This window comes from Falco punctatus (genome assembly GCF_963210335.1).
Source record: "Falco punctatus genome assembly, chromosome: Z".
Lineage (NCBI taxonomy): Eukaryota > Metazoa > Chordata > Aves > Falconiformes > Falconidae > Falco > Falco punctatus.
This window is the reverse complement of record NC_137586.1, coordinates 34355582-34371686: the sequence shown is the minus strand read 5'-3', so window position 1 is coordinate 34371686 and position 16105 is coordinate 34355582. Positions and strand designations below refer to the sequence as shown.

General features: G+C 40.9%; 1 protein-coding gene across 17 annotated transcripts in view; it reads left to right on the top strand.

Moving 5' to 3' along the window:
• Positions 1–16105, top strand: part of MPDZ (multiple PDZ domain crumbs cell polarity complex component) — a 116947-nt gene that overhangs the window by 18790 nt on the left and 82052 nt on the right. For all 17 annotated transcript variants that reach the window (XM_080371844.1, XM_080371846.1, XM_080371855.1 and 14 more), the window contains exons 2-3: positions 7502–7570; positions 8367–8533. In XM_080371844.1, coding sequence (XP_080227970.1) covers positions 7555–7570; positions 8367–8533 — 183 coding nt within the window. In that variant the 5' untranslated portion in view covers positions 7502–7554. The remainder of the gene's footprint in view (positions 1–7501; positions 7571–8366; positions 8534–16105) is intronic.

The window sequence follows — 16105 nt, the reverse complement described above, 5'->3', positions numbered from 1 at the left end:
GTTGGTGCTTCCCGCAGGTCCGGGCCCCGCTGTGGCTCTCCAGCATCCCCCCCGGGACCGCATGTAAACGTGACCGGTTTGGCGGAGTGGAAGTGGGGGGGCGAGGCGCAGTCCCGAGTTGTGTGCTTTGGTGGGTCTGGGTGCGAAAAGTAAGAGTCTGCTTTTTGGGATGGCTTGTTGTTTCTTGTGTGGTGTCATCCCCTGCTGCCCGCACCTCACTGCGTTACTGGAAGGAGCAATTGGAAGGAACAACGTTAAAGAAAAGCTCTCGCGAAGCCAACTGTTTGAACTCTGTGTACCACATTTAACAGATTTGATTTGCCATTTGGCTGAACAGTATTACGTTGTTTTGTTTTGTTTTTTTTTTTCTTTTGTTTTTTTAAGCACTGCCTCATGCTTTAACTTTTTGCTTCTTAACACATGGAGATGATTTTGTTAGTGTAAGCTGTTGAAGAGAAAACGTCCTTACTGGCTTTGGTGCCAGAAAGGGTAGCAGGAGTCTCTTGCCGGAGCAGAGCATGATTTACTGTAATCAAGCTGACAGGTCTGAATTCTGGTCTTGCAGGAGTCTGTTGTGTAATGCCTTGTTGTTTCCCTGTCGGCACTATGTTTTCCAAGGTAACAGGAGGGTGCTGGGAGGAAAATAAATTGGGAAAAGATAAAGTGGTAAAATGTATTTTGTGGAAATGTTTGATGCATCTATGTAAGTGAAAAGCAATGGAACATTAGAAGAAAAGAAGGCAGAATCAAAGTGTCTAAGGGCACATCCACCTTAATGGCAACATTTTTTATAACAGAGAACATCACATTTTTTTTCTTTTCAAAATCATTACTATTTTTAATATACATGCTTTTTATCTTTCTGTATCTTGTGAACAGTAACATGCATGTAACATTTACTGATTAGCTTTGGTGTTTCAAATGGCTTCCTTTGGCTTTCAGGAAGCTTTTCCATCAGGAACAGGATACATTCTCCCCTCTTTTCACACAAAAGTGTACTAGGAAAGTTAGATTGGTATCAGCACTAGTGAAAAAAAGACCTGCACTACTTACATGCTAATGGATGATCTTTATATTACATCTGGCTCTGTTCCCTCTGAAGACTTAACAGACAATGCCCATACAACTTCTCAGTCACACAGATTGCTGCAAATGGTTTTGTTTTAGTAGGTAACACTTTAATCAGTGCATTGAGAATGATTATAAAGACCTTCTGAATTGTGTGCTGAACGTTTCACGTAAGAAAAATTAAAATTCTGTGGAGTTACTCAGTAGATTTTCTAATTTGAGCATTCTTCTGAAACAGTTTAAGCTAATGCAATGCTGTGCTGGCAGTATACTGTATCATCATTGGTAAGGACGCCTCTGTTTCACTCATGGAATTCCCAACAAGCCAATATATAAATATGCCATTTTTGCCAAGACAGTACTGCGAATTTTTTTGCTTTCGAAGAAAGACCCCATCCTTGCATATGAGACCCTGCACGGTAGTTGTTACACGCTGTAATGCTTTTCTGCATTACTCTCCTGTTACCATCACAATATACAAGGAGAAGTTTGTGTTTTCAGTTTGTAAGGAAAATGGCGACTCTTCATTGAAGCTTACTGGCAGCTGTTCAGTGGGGCTCCTTAGTCATTCATTTATGTATGCTGTTCTCACCTCTGTGAAGATTCTAGTATAACAGGTGCAACTGTTGTAGGAATTGTGCTTCATCAGGTTTTACTGAATTGAATGAATATAATTTTCAATATCAATTGATATCAATTATCAATTGCTTTAACTGAAAACAAAGAAGAAATATTAACCGTGCCTGGGTTTCGTACATGAATTCAGTATATGTAATGTTGCATATATTCTGCATATACTAAAAAGTTGCTTTTCAGTTTCTGAAGCTAATACTGTATTTCAAAAGTTAGAGGAAAGTGATTCCAATTAATCTCAATTTAAAGTATTTAGTGAATTCTTTTTTTTTTTTGTAAACAGATGATGTTAGTTTCCTTAACTGAAAAAAAAACAAAACCCAAAAGCAAAAAAACCCACCAGAAGAATTTCCTCTTCGGTGTTGTTGTTTTTGCAATACTCTTTACAAATTACTTTTGAATACCCTGTGTCACACATTTATCAGTATGTGAAAGCGTTAAGTATAATTTAGGCTCGTTTCCCAGTTGCAATTACAACTTGCTCATCAGCTAACATGGGTCTTAGTCTCATATAGGGCTCCTTACAGTGTTACAGAAGATTATTAATTAAACACAGCAGATTGCTTGTTCATTGAAAAGCATTGTAAGTTTCCTTCATGTGTGATGTGTACAGAAGCTTAGAAATAGTTGAATGTTCAAAATTCTGTTTTCGTAGTTGTTTCAAGATAGATAATCCTGTTCAGCTCTATCACAGTTCTTTCACATACAGAGCCACTACTATAATCTTTTAACATCTTTTTGATGCATTCAGTATTCTTCTAAATTTCAGGCTAGTAACGTCACTTCTCAAACAAAACTGCTTATAGTCTTAATATAGGCTGTGCATTAGTTCCTGAACTGCCTTTTTATTTCTGTTTTGAGTGCTTCAGAACAATTTTCATTAGTATAGGTCTTAAATATAAATGTCAGGCATCTTGTGCTTGCCTGTAACATTCCAGGTAGTCAATGGAAATCTGCTTTGTTCCTTGTGAACAGTGCATGGTAATTTTGTTTGTATTAAGTCCTTGATTTGAATTAGTTCTCTCTTCTGTTAGCCAGAAGCATGCAGTCTGGGGTCTTTTGGCTGATGAAACCAAGTGGTTGATGTTAATTTGGCAAGCTCACGTCCTGTCAGTAAAATGGTAGGCTAGCCTCTTTTCCCCTTCTCTCTTCCTTTCCACTTGTTTTTGTTTATCCTCCTTTCCCTGTTGGTGTCTGCTCTCCTGCATTTACTTCCACGCCCTTTCCCACTATGTTAAAGCATGTGTGTTTCTTTCATTACAATAGTGAAGGCTATACCAGTCAGGCTACAGTTGTCAAGTCCTTGTAATATTGCTCATAATCCTGGAAAGTGCTGTATGCAACAGCAAAATTGCCTTTGTGACAGTAGAAGAATACATAGAAAAGTGTGAGGTCTTTCAATTCACCATGAATGGTTTCCACTGCCTTTCTGTTGACAAGACCGCCCCCAAAGACGCTGGGGATCACCTTTATTTTCTTCCCGGGGATAGTAGCCAGCATGCAGGAGGTAACTGAGTGCAATGGAAGAGCTTCTGGAAATTTCAGGCAAAGCAGAAGGTTTAACAGTGATTAGTATCTTCCACTTCCTCTGCGGTTTGATGTCCATTCCCACACCAGGCAGTGCTAGCACAACATGCCTGTCTGAGTGATGGACAGAAACTAGGGGAGGGAAATGATATGGGATAGAAATCAAGTACAAAAGGATATCTCTAGCTCAGCCAAATCCAGGCCCAGGTGTTGAAATTTAGATTAGAAGATCTGAAATACTCTTTTTAGCAGCTATAGAATGCATGTTGTGATGACAATGCTGCTTAATTGAAATAATTTAATTTTAGTCTCAAGCAACTCCTAGCCAAAGTTTGAGCCTAGAGATCACTCTTAAGATAGGCATTTCCTCTGTATCCTCAGACCCCATCAAGTAATGCAGGAGCTACAGAGCAAAGCCCATTACTGTGTTTTCTATCTTTGGCATTGCATATTTGCTAATCCAGTGCTATGAGCATTAGTATCCAGGGTATTACCTGAAATGGCTTTGTGAAATAGTAGCTGGACTACCTGTTAGTCAATCAGAGTAAGTTTCCTTGTAGAAATTACATGATCAGATGTGAAAGAGTAGTCACTGGAAGTGGGTCATCTTTCCCTTTCCATGAATCTTTTGGCTGTTTAGCTAAATGGCTTGGGTGGTGCAGGGGAAAGGAAGTGATCAACATAAATTTCATGTCTGATTTTTAAAATTCTGAGACCAATGGATTTTAGTGTTTTAGGTGTGGGCACAAAGAAACCAGAGCTGCAGCACGGCAACTATTTTTTGGGAACTGACCTTATAGAAGAAGGGCAGGATAAAGTGGAGAAATGTGTATATACCATGTTTGTTTGTTAGCATAGGAAGTGTCACATTTCAGAAGTGCAAGTTTGGAAGGAATCGTATTTAACTTCTGTGCATGCTTAGTAGACGATGGCGTGTGTCTCACCATTTACCTGTCTAAAATGACTTGTTTTCTACTTTCCTGTTATAAAACAGGAGGAAAAAGAAAAGATGCTTTTTTTTTTCTTTTTTAGCCACATCTTTCACATACCTGTGCCTTTAAAAACTTTAAAGTTAATTTAACTTGCTATTCATTTAGTAGTGTTTCTTCAAGTTGCTAATAAAAATGACTAACACAGTCGGTCTATATTCTTATTACTGTGTGATTAATGAACTTCGACACTGAAATGCAAAAATAGTTAAATCTGCTTTAGGCTAAGCTAGTAAGCTCTTTGAGGCGTGACCAGTATTTGTATGATGTATAGAAGGGCTTGTTCTGGCTTCAAACTGTTGTGATACAGGCTGCCTGGAGTTAGCAAAATGAGAGAATCAGAACTAAACTTCCCATTTGTGCATCTAGAAGTCTGTGATGGCATTATAAAAATAGTCACTATAGCAAATGATAGGCTTATGCCTTTCAACAAATAATCATTCATGCCTCCATACTTCTCCCCAGCACATTATTGTTAGAATACCTGGAAGCAAGCTGGTTTAAAGGCCAGGAGTTGCAGCTGTAGTGGTTGTTGATGGTTATGGGTATGTCTCTGTGGTGCTTTTGGACAGATGTGTGCTTGCTTTGCCTGTACTTCAGCTATGTTAATGTGCCCCTAAGCTGGTGCTGACAGATCCCACTTGTTAGCATGGATGTGGCACAGCAGGAGTACAGTCACGTGGCTTTTCGCCATTTCAGAGTGCAGGCAGAGCGAACAGAGGTCATCTTGGACTGCAACATGTAGAAATGCTGGTGTGTCTCAGTGCCTTGCGTCTGCATCAGAGGAAGTGTCCTGAAGGAAAACATCCTGACTGCAGTTTTGTTCTTGCTCCCACTTAGCGCTGCAGTTGATGAAAGCGTTAAGCTGGTGAGCTGAGGAGGGTTTTCCTGCTAATATAAATACAAAATAAGGAAAATTAAACTGAGAGTTAAAAATGGATTTGCTGACGTTAAGGTAGCTCTAGAGCAGTGTTCCTACCTCTGAAGCATGAGGTAAATAGAAAGTATATAATAAGTGTCTTAACAGAGCTAAGGAATTAGTTTCATTGCAAATTAGGTAGCATCATCATTTATAGAGTATGTTTAGGACTCGTGTCTGCTTTTAGAAAGCTTCCATTATAAATCATTAGAGTTCGTACCTATGTGATTGCATGAAGACAGTGGTGACCTTGTCCATTCTGTCACTTGTAAAACATGCCTTTCGCAGGACACCAAGAATGCGGCTTTAGGCAAGTTTAATCATAATGTAAAGCAATATTAAGCTGCTCCAAAAGATACGTAATTTTTACAGCTGCATCTGTTGTTGAGGTTCTCAGGGAGCTAAAGCAGAAGAACAATAACCCCGTATTTTCCCTCATTAATTTCCTCAGAAGGTGGGTGTTGAATGTACGGTGCTGTGTGCTTGTGTGTATAGTACTGTGATAAACAGGATCATGGCACTGAAATGACTGAAAAATACTCCACATCCTTTTTTTTTTGCACAGTTTTCTGGTTGCATTGACAACACAGCCCCAAGAGTAGCTATAGACGAAGAACTGGAACAGTGAAACAGGAAAGAACTGCTTTGGTTGGCATTGCCACTGAGAAAAACAATTTTGAACATCACTTAAATACCTCTATTTGTAAATAGGGGCTCTGGATAGAAGATGTGACAGTAGTTTGTTAATCTAGAAGGAAAAACTATAAGCTGTTAAGGTTTGGAGAAGCCATCTTCCTTCATAATGTATAAATAATCTCATCCAGACTTTCCCCATGTAAAATAGACCTTTTTTTGTCTTGTTTTTGAAGAGTGTCAAAGTGAAAACACAAGATACTGGGTTTGGTTTTCAGATCTGGTAATAATGTGCTGGGATTTGCCATGCCAAGTGAGAAAACAAATTCATAAAGGCTTATTTTTATTTATTACTGAAACGTGTAATTTGGATCATGCAGTAAGGTTACTTTGACAAAGTCAGATTCAAAGGATTTGAATGTTTGTCCCTAAGTAGTATGTTGTACTAGAAAGAATGATTAGTGATTCTATACTGATGTATTGGCAAATTCAGATGCAATACTGTAAACTGATATGAAGCCCCAGGCATACTGAATCTAGAGAAGCCTTGGAGATGGAACATGAAACCATTCTAAACCCACTTGATGTGGGTTTTCTGCACAAACTGGAAATGATACGTGCTTGTCAAACTGTTCATCCTGGCTTCTGTTCCTTGTAAGTGAATCTATGTTAACAGCTGGTTGTTTTTTTTTTATTGTGAGGATTAATTAATGCTTGTCCTGCTTAGGTTCTATAACTAATGGTCTTGTTGAATTTTAGTTAGGCTCTCTTACCCAGAGATCTGTCAGCACCATTCCTTTCCCTATTTTTCAAGAAAAAAACCTTTTCCCTGAGTGTGTCAGGATCATAGCTCACCAGATTCAAGTCAGGATGCTGTACTGAAGTGCTTTCCTATTATCAAGAAAACAAAGGCACCGTTGTGAAAGATAAGATGATAAAATGCACAGCTTAGTTCATACACCTGCAATGATATTTGAACTCCTCAGCTATCCAGCTCTGTCAAACATACTCTGTCACTACAAATTCCTGAGAAATTGCAGTCACACTGTTGAAAAAGAAAATAACCCCCAAAAAGTAACAAAAAGGAATAACAAAGCAATTTCAGAATTCCTTTTTCCCAGTGGACGATTTCCAGCCTGGAAACTCACGCTGGCAAAAGACCCGCCATCATCCAGATCTGATCAGTTCCAGTAGGCACCAATAGTGGAGGCTGTAGTGGGAGGGTCCTGCAGAGCTGTGTAGCATGAAGACTTGTGACTTATGTGACTTTTCTTTTTAAAAGGTGACTTTAAAAAATATGCTATGGCTCATGCACCTGAAATTGTTAACACAGAGCTTGAAAATGATCCCTCAGGGGATGTTTTTTATGATTCACTGGAAAGGAAAGCAATGAAACTGTGTAAAGTATCAGTAACAGCTATGATTCATAGCTTCTGATTAAAGCATTGCAGGAAGGCATGTTGTGCAACAGCATGCAGACAGCAGCTTTGATATGGAAATGAAAAAATATTACAAAGTATATTCCTAAAAAAAAATTCAGGCAGGTTTGAAGCTCCGAAGTGACTTAGGATATGGTCACTGTTGAGGTTATATTAATTATCCAAGGAGATGCAGTTTTTGTGGATTGTTACTTTGCAGGGCTGTTTCTTCTTGTTAGACGTCAAGCTTTTTTCTTCTTCAGAGCTTAGTGTTTCTATAAATGTGACCCTTTTCCCTTTCTGTTCTTTTTCAGAGAAATACTGTATTTCTTACCATTATTGGAATACAAGCTGAGAAGCAGAAAACATGTTGGAAACAATTGGTAATTTTTTTTTTTATTTGTATCACTATATTTTTGTGGCGAAATGAAGTGTGCATGATAGATTTAGGGCATTGGTACATACTGCTAAAGAGAGGTTCTGTAAGAAATACCTGCTGTGCTTAGAAATACATGATGTATTTGTGTTTTTGTATTTTGTATTTGCAAACAAAAGAGGTACCATCATTTGTTTAGCATACTTAATTTTGAGCCTGTTGTCTTGATTTCGTTGTTTTAATCTTTACAAAATCTTTATAAAAATTAAAATAAGTTTGTATGAAAAAGACAAATGTTTTCTGTTATGGCTGGTTTTGTCAGTACTTATTCACAGTAGTCTGTAGCCACAGGTCCTGTAACTGAATTTTAATGGAGGTTTTTTCACTTCTGTAACCTACTTCTTGATGGACAAAAATGTAATTTTTGTTGGCTTCAGTTTTGTGCTCTGCCTCTGACTTCCTGATTGATTATCATAGAAACATAGAATCATTTAGGTTGGAAAGGACCTTGGAGATCAAGTCCAACTTTTAACCTAGGGTTGCCAAGTCCACCACTAAACCATGTCACTAAGCGCTGCATCTATGCATTTTTTAAACATTTCCAGGGATGGTGATTCCACGACCTCCCTGGGCAGACTGTTCCAATGTTTGAAAGATGTGTTTGGGCTGGGGTTTTTGTTCAGAATGGAACCATTCAAGTCCTCTGTGGTTTGAACAGTAGAGAAGGATACATTTAAACCTGTTATCTGCTTGTATGAGGCTGTTTCTAAACTGCTACTGACTAGGAATGATTATTGCTACAGATACATATCGGGCCCTTCAGGCCATGGAGCGCTTACAGGCAAAACTTCGGGATCGAGGTGACATTGCAAACGAAGAGAAACTGAGCTTATTAAAATCAGTGCTGCAGAGTCCTCTCTTTAACCAAATTCTCAACCTTCAGACTTCTGTTCAACAACTGAGAGATCAGGTAGGAAAAACACCCTCCCAGGTGTAAGAGGAAAAATTGTCAAGAAGGTGCAAAAATGTGTGTGTCTTTGTATGTTGAATGGTGAAATCAAATAGCCTAAATTAAATGTCTCATACAAAGCTTCAGGGTACTGGGGGGAACATACCCATGGACTTTTCTGTGCTTTGTTAAGGGCCATAGTTTTTTATGTGGGTTTTACATATATGCTTGTTGCTTGCAATGTGCATGGTAGGGGAATGGTGATACTGGGTGGGGCGTTAACATAAGGCTTTCTGTCTCTGTCCTTAAAAAGAAACACGTTTTGTATGAGGTGAGGTCTTAGAATTTTTTTCCTAGGAGCCTTTTATTTCTCTCATGTGTCTTACCCTATTACAATGAGAATATATGAGGGAAGCTGTGGAATATTGATTTCAGAAGGACATGAAGATCTTTTTCTTTTTAGTATAGGAATAAAAGATCAAAATGAAGCAAGAGCTCCTACCTCCTTTTTCCTCAGTCAGGACTTTATGTAGAAGTACTACTTTTCTGCATGTCTTCAGTGAGGATGAGAAAAAGGGCAGCAAGTCTACTTTATTGACTTGATTATTTATTGCTATAATTTAATTTCTTTGTCAGCAGAGTAAGAACTTGAAGAATTTAAAAAGGTAGTCCAGTAACTGAATTAGGACTAACGTGTATCTGGTTTTGCAAATACTTGTTCCTGTGACTTCTGCAAGATGGGCGACTTTGTGGCTGGTATGCAGTAATGCTGAAGTGGGAAGATGCAGCCCTTGTACACTGACCTTATGGTCACTGTGGAGCCACATCTCTGACTGGTGTGCAGCTGGTGAGGAGTCCTCACAATTTTGATGCCACTTCAGTTGTGTGACAGAACAGTCTCACCCTTTATTACTTCTTGTGCCATTTTGCAGAGACAGGAAATAAGTTAGAATGGTGTCTACAGTGCTATACATGACCATGTTTTTCAGAGTTTGCATGTTTAGTGTTTAGAGATGTGATGATAATAAAGTGATTTTAAAAAGTCTAGGAAGAAAAAAAGCTGTTCTGAGGGTTTTTTTTGCTTTGCTGTTTGAAAAGAAGAATTTAACAGTGACATCTAGAAATTATGTGAATGATGTAGTGATGACTTGGGGAACGTGTAATGTGAATGAGTGTGCCTGAAGCATGAATGGGAATTCAGTGAAAAGGCAAATTAAATTTTCACTTTGAGACATTAGCTGTGAGGTTAAAGGATGTCACCTAAAGGTTAAATACAGTCACATAAATTAGTAGTATTAAGAAGCTGATACTACAGGTGGGCAATTTCAGATGTGTATTTTTTAAAAAGCAAATAATTTTACTTTCTGCCCTAACCCTGCGGGTTTATCTGTGAGGTAACTTTAGTGATCTGTGCATGTTCATGATACAAGCATCCCAGCAAAAGTAGGTCAGAAAGTGAGACCTACTTATGGGCCTGTAGGCCTTAATAAATTTGAGGGTAGGAAGTGTCTTGAGGCACTGTATCTGGAAGTGTCTTGGTTTAACCCCAGCTGGCAACGAAGCACCACACAGCCACTCGCTCACCACCTGCTCTCCCTCAGTGGAATGGGATAGGAAAATCAGTAAAAAGATAAAATCTGTGGGTTGAGATAAGTGCAGTTTAACAGGTAAAGCAAAAGCCGCACATGCAAGTGAAGCAAAATGAGGAATTCATTCACCACTTCCCATGGGCAGGCAGGTGTTCAGCCATCCCCAGGAAAGCCGGGCTCCATCATGTTTAATGGTTACTTGGGAAAACAAATGCCATCACTCCAAATGTCCTTCCCCTCCTTCTTCCCCCAAGTTTATATACTGAGCATGATGTTCTATGGTATGGAATATCCCTCTGGCTAGTTTGGGTCAGATGTCCTGGCTCTGCTCCCTCCCAGCTTTTTCTTGTGCACTTGCTCACTAGCAGAGTGTGGGAAACTGGAAAGTCCTTGATTTAGAGCAAGCACTATGTAGCTACGTATAAGACATCCGTGTGTTCAACATCATCCTCATAGTAAATCCAAACCATAGCACTGTACCAGCTACTAAGAAAAAAACCCCAAATACCTCTATCCCAGGCTAAACCAAGACAGGAAGGCACAGAAGTGACAGGCAGGAGCCCTGTCTTCTATTTGTGCAGTGAGTCTGGAAAGTGAGCTGGCAAATCCTGTAAACATCTGTCATGTTTCCCTGGCAAAAAATAGGATGCAAATACACAGTTTTAGCAGACAGACATGCCTTGCATTCCATTGAAAGTTGCTACTATTTTTTACAGTCTAAAATAGTGGACTTCCTTTTCTTTTTTTCTCCCTGAGGATAACTGATCTTTTAAGTACCAAAAGAAGATTTGAGAAAGTGTGTGTTTCTCCGTGCATGGAGGTGTTTTATATTTGCTGTCCTATTTTATTAAAGCTTCTGCATGTTAATTGGAAATTGATCTACTTCATTGTTGACATGTGCTTCAGAAGAGCCTCTTGAGTTTGCATTTGTGTTATGTGCAGTGGTGTGGGCCGAGTGCTGTGTCGCTTCATCTGGGTGTTGGTGAGGCTAACTAAAGTCAGCAAAGCTGATGTTTTGGTGCTTATTTGTAGGTGCTTTAAAAGATTTTTTTAATTAATTGAGCAAGCAGGTTTTGTTTGCAGTGCATATATGTCATTGCGAAGTGAGGAAATGGAGTGGGAATAGTCTGGACACAGCAAAGGTATGATTTTTTGAGAATTACTGTCCTGACTTCACTAGTCGCTTGAGTTGAGGAGCACTGAAGGAACCATTTTTTTTCCCCTGCCTTTTCAAGTGTTTATTGTCCTGATGAAGAGCAGTCTCGTTGTTAGAAGATAAAGGAGTGACAGGAAAGAAAAAACTGGGACATTGTGATGTTTTGAACTTTTCAGTAATATTTTATTTTCTTTATAAAATATTTTAAAGAAAATACCAGACCATGCTGGCAGTTCTCTCCAGCTTCTCTTCCTTTCCTTTGTTTCTCCTTGTCTACCTCTTCCTCTTCTCCTTCTCCCGTCTCCGCTCCAGTCAGGGCTCTGCCAGAAAAAAATACCCTTCCCTTGGCAGGGCTACATTCCTCAGATGTTTTTTTTGCTTGTGAGTTTGACCATATTTTTTCATTCGCAATGCAGTCAGTAGTGAGAAAGAGTTCCCTTGCGGTGCAGCATATACTGGGTTCTATGGGATAGCTGGGTGTGAGGGTGGAAGAGGATTTAGGGAAGAAGTGGAGAAACTGTCTTTTCATACTGCCTGTGGACACTTGCTTAACTCTGTGGCTTGCTGTACTAGAGGAGACCTTTAAGTCCTATCCTGACCCCCTTTCTGCAACAGTGCTGTTTGCTCTGTGCTTTGAAACAAAATGCTTATAAGAAATGCTAATGTGGGATCTGCTTCACCACCCTGAGGATGGAGACAACAGGGAGCAGCCAGCAGGGTGGTGCCGGAGCGGCGTGGATGCCAGTGCCAGTGCCTGTTCCTGGGGAGCCTGGGGCTTTTGCTGTGGGGGAGGCAGTGTGCCTGCGGGGATTGCTGGGCAGGGCAGGACGCCTGCAACTCTGTCCTTGCTGCTGCCTCTCTGGAGGCCTCGCACAGCGGCTGGCTTGTGCTTCCTTGCTTCCAGTGCGATTGCTGTTGCAGCCAACGTTTTTGTTGCTTGGAGCACCTGCAGCAAGCTGAAGTGCTGCCCTGTGCTTCTGTGTGGTCTCCAAGGGCTGGGACTCAGTGGCTGGAGTGCAGAACCACCAAAAGTGCAAAAGTTTGCTCTTGTCCAAGTTGAGATCTAGCAATGCGGATTATGTTACTTTAAGTTTTGATGCACCGCAGACATGGCTTGGGTAACTTTTTTTTGTTAAAAAAGTACTTTGAGGAACTGCATGTAGGCACTATTTGATTGCATTTAATGTCTGTCTGTGTGACTGTAACGTAAGTTTTATCATACTTGGTGACATTTGTGAGATTTTCTTTTTGTCTTGTGCCAAAATATGACCACATTGCAGATGTTACATACAGTAAGGAGAAAGCCAACCAAGGAAAATTAGCATAAGCCAAATGATAAAAAAAGCAATATTCTTCCATATGGTACTTACAAAATCAGAGTGCTATAAAGCTACTTCTTGAAGTATGGTGATTTTACTACTGCAAAGTAGCGCAGTCTGTATGTTACGAAAAATATTTAATGCAACCATAAGAGCATTGTCTTTCCAAGATTTTCACTTGTGGTTTATTGCTCCCCCTGGAATCACAGAGTGATCAGGTTGGAAGGGACCTCTTGGAGATCAGCTAGGTCAGCCCCCTACTAAAGGAGATTCTCCTGGAGCAAGTTGCACAGAATCGCGTCCAGACAGGTTTTGAATGTCTTCGTAGAAGGATACATCACAACCTTTGTGGGCAGCCAGTTCCAGTGCTCACCCTTAAGATATTTGTAGACATTGGTAAGATCCCCCAGTCTTCTCTTCTCCGGGCTAAACAGGCCCAGCTCTCTCAGCCCTTCCTCACAAGGAAGATGCTGCAGTACCCTCATCACCTTCATAACCCTCCACTGAACCCTCTCCAGCAGTTCCCTGTCTCCCTTGAACTGGGGAGCCCAGAACTGGACCCAGCACTCCAAGTGAGGCCTCACCAGGGCAGAGTAGGGGGGATGATCACCTCCCTTGACCTTTGGCCACACTCCTAACACACCCCAGGATCCCGCCGGCCTTCTTGGCCACCAGGCCCCACTGCTGGCCCATGGGCAGCTTGCTGTCCTCCAGGACTCCCAGGCCCTTCCCCGCAGAGCTGCCTCCCAGCAGGTCAGCCCCAGCCCGTGCTGGTGTGTGGGATTATTCCTCCCTGGGTGCAGGACCCTACACTTGCCTTTGTTACATAAAGTTCCTCTCGATCCAACTCTCCAGCCTGTCCAGGTCTTGCTGAACAGCAGCACAGCCTGCTGGTGTACCAGCCACTCCTCCCAGTTTTGTGTCATCAGCAACCATGCTGAGGGGACCGTCTGTCCCTTCATCCAGGTCACTGGTGGATGAATTGAACAGGACTGGACCCAGTGCTGACCCCTGGGGAGCACCATGGCTACAGGCCTCCGGCCAGACTGAGCTGCTGATCACAGCCCTCTGAGCTCTGCCATCCTGCCACTTCTCAGTCCATATCACTTCTCATCTAGTCCATGCTTCCTGAATTTACATGTGAGGATGTGTACGGGAGACAGTATCAGAAGCTTTGCTGAAGTCAAGGCAGACAACATCCACAGCTCCCCCCTTGTCTATCCAGCTAGTCATTCCATCACAGAACTTACTCAGGCTGTTCAGACATGATTTCACCTTGGTGAATCCATGTTGACTACTCATGGTAACATTCTTTTCCTTCAAGTGCTTTGAGATGGCCTCCAGGATGAGCTGTTCCATCCCCTTTCCAGGGGTGGAGGTGAGGCTGACTGGCCTGTAGTTTCCTGGGTCCTCCTTCTCGCCCTTTTTGAAGACTGGAGTGACATTGGCTTTCCTCCTCAGGCACCTCTCCTGCCCTCCATGACCTTTCAAAGATGATGGAGAGCGGCTTAGCAATAACATCTGCCAGCTTCCTCAGCACTTGGGGGTGCATCTCATCAGCAGATACGGATTTGTGGGTGTCAGGTTTGCTTAAGTGATGGCTGACGTGATCCTTCTTGACCAAGGGAAAGTCATCCTTTCTCCAGACTTTTCTCTTACCTCCAGGGTCTGGGAAGCTGGAGGGCCAGCCTTTGTAGGGATGACTGAAGTGAAAAAGTCATGCAGTAACTCCGCCTGCTCTGTGTCATTTGTCACCAGGGCACCCACCTCGTTCAACAGCAGGCCCACATTTTCCGTAGTCATCCTTTTCCTGCTGATGTACTTGAAGAAGCGCTTCTTGTCCTTAACCTTCCTTACCAGATTTAAATCCAGACGGACCTTAGCCTTCCTTGTTGCTTATACTGGACCTACACCTCTGTGCTTAGCAAGAATATACACCAGTTCTTCGCAACTTTTACATGCTATAAGCCTGTGTTTGGGGGGGACAGGGAAAAGTATGGTTGTCAGGTTTTTGCTTGTAATTTGTCTGTGGATTCTGAACTTCTACCTTTAGGGTAATTATAAATGTGATTATAAAACAGAGATGTTTTTAAGGTGTAAGTGTGTGTGTGCGCGTTTCCAGAGAGGAGACATTCTAAAATCCTATTTTTTTTGCACACATGCATACACAAAACTTCATTCTGTTAACAGTTTGACATTTTTTTTAAGGTTTCATTTTCTTCTTGAACTTTCAAAAGTCAGCTGCCACTGTATATGAAGTAGGCTTACAGTGTCAAGCAGTTCCTCCACTGAAGGTGTTAGCTGTGTTTGTTTAAAAAAGGTGTGATGAAAATGAGGTGTTTCTATCAATTGGTGTTGAAGAGGTGGTGTTCGATACCGCATTGTGGCTGTGCTGTAACAACAATTTTACTGAAGATTTGAGGTGAAGCTTTGTAAAGTTCTGGTTAAACTGGTGTGGATTGGAGGGTGATTTTTGTCTTTTACTGCATGTTTAGTGTGCAGCACTTCTTTTCAGTGATATTTCAACCATCACACAAATAAAAACCATCCTGTGTCTTTAGAATGATGCAGTTAATAATTAGTTTTGGAAAATGTCTTAGAAAAACATAAAAATCTTCCATCTCCTGGTTTGGAGGGCAGAAGAAATGGGACAGGCCAGTCAATTCCTAAATGTTTGCAGTGATGTCCCAGCTCATGCAAGTATGCAGAAAGCATGAAATGTCAGACTGAGAAGGTGGGCACTATATTGCTAGTTTGAACAGGATTCTGTCAATGAAAACAAACAATGCTAAACCAAAATAGGAGGTGTTACTGGTGCTGGTGCTACTTCTGTTTTAGCGTGGGGATGTATGAGTTTTCTACCAGAGAGAGAAACATAAATCCCTGAGGAGACTGTCATATCTTAATTGAAGAACTTAAAACTTGCCTAAAGAAGAAAGTGGTGATACTGGACACATGTTCAGCTGTAAGTTAACGTGTCCATCATGGCTAGCCTGCATTCACAAACTAAAGCAAGCCTCTGTTAAGCAGTACTAGCAGAACGTATACAGAACATAGTATGGGATGAACACAGAGCTCCTCTGCATACTGAAGGTTGTACTGTATGGGTTATTGAGTGGTACAAGAAGTATTTTGGATTCAGAGAAGGTATATAATTCAATTAATTATAAGGGCAATATGTCATACTCAGTAACCATTTATTTCTGATGTGTAGCTCCATTTTTTTCTTTGCTGTTTGTGCATACAAGAAAGTGTTTTATTTTATATTAGAGAAAAACAATATCATGATGAAAACACCATTTTTATCATTCATACTAATCTAAAAATAATGTATTTTAGGATTATTGTGGCTTGCTTGATCTACATTTTGTGCACTGGAATGATTTTTCCAGTGTTGCAACTTGCTCCCTATGTGTTTTTGTGTAAAGGAGTGTTGTAGATACAGCAAAACATTGACTTTTTATCCAGAGGGAGATTTCACAGACTGGGATTGTCTCTGGGTTAGCAGTGTGCACACCATGTGGTAGCA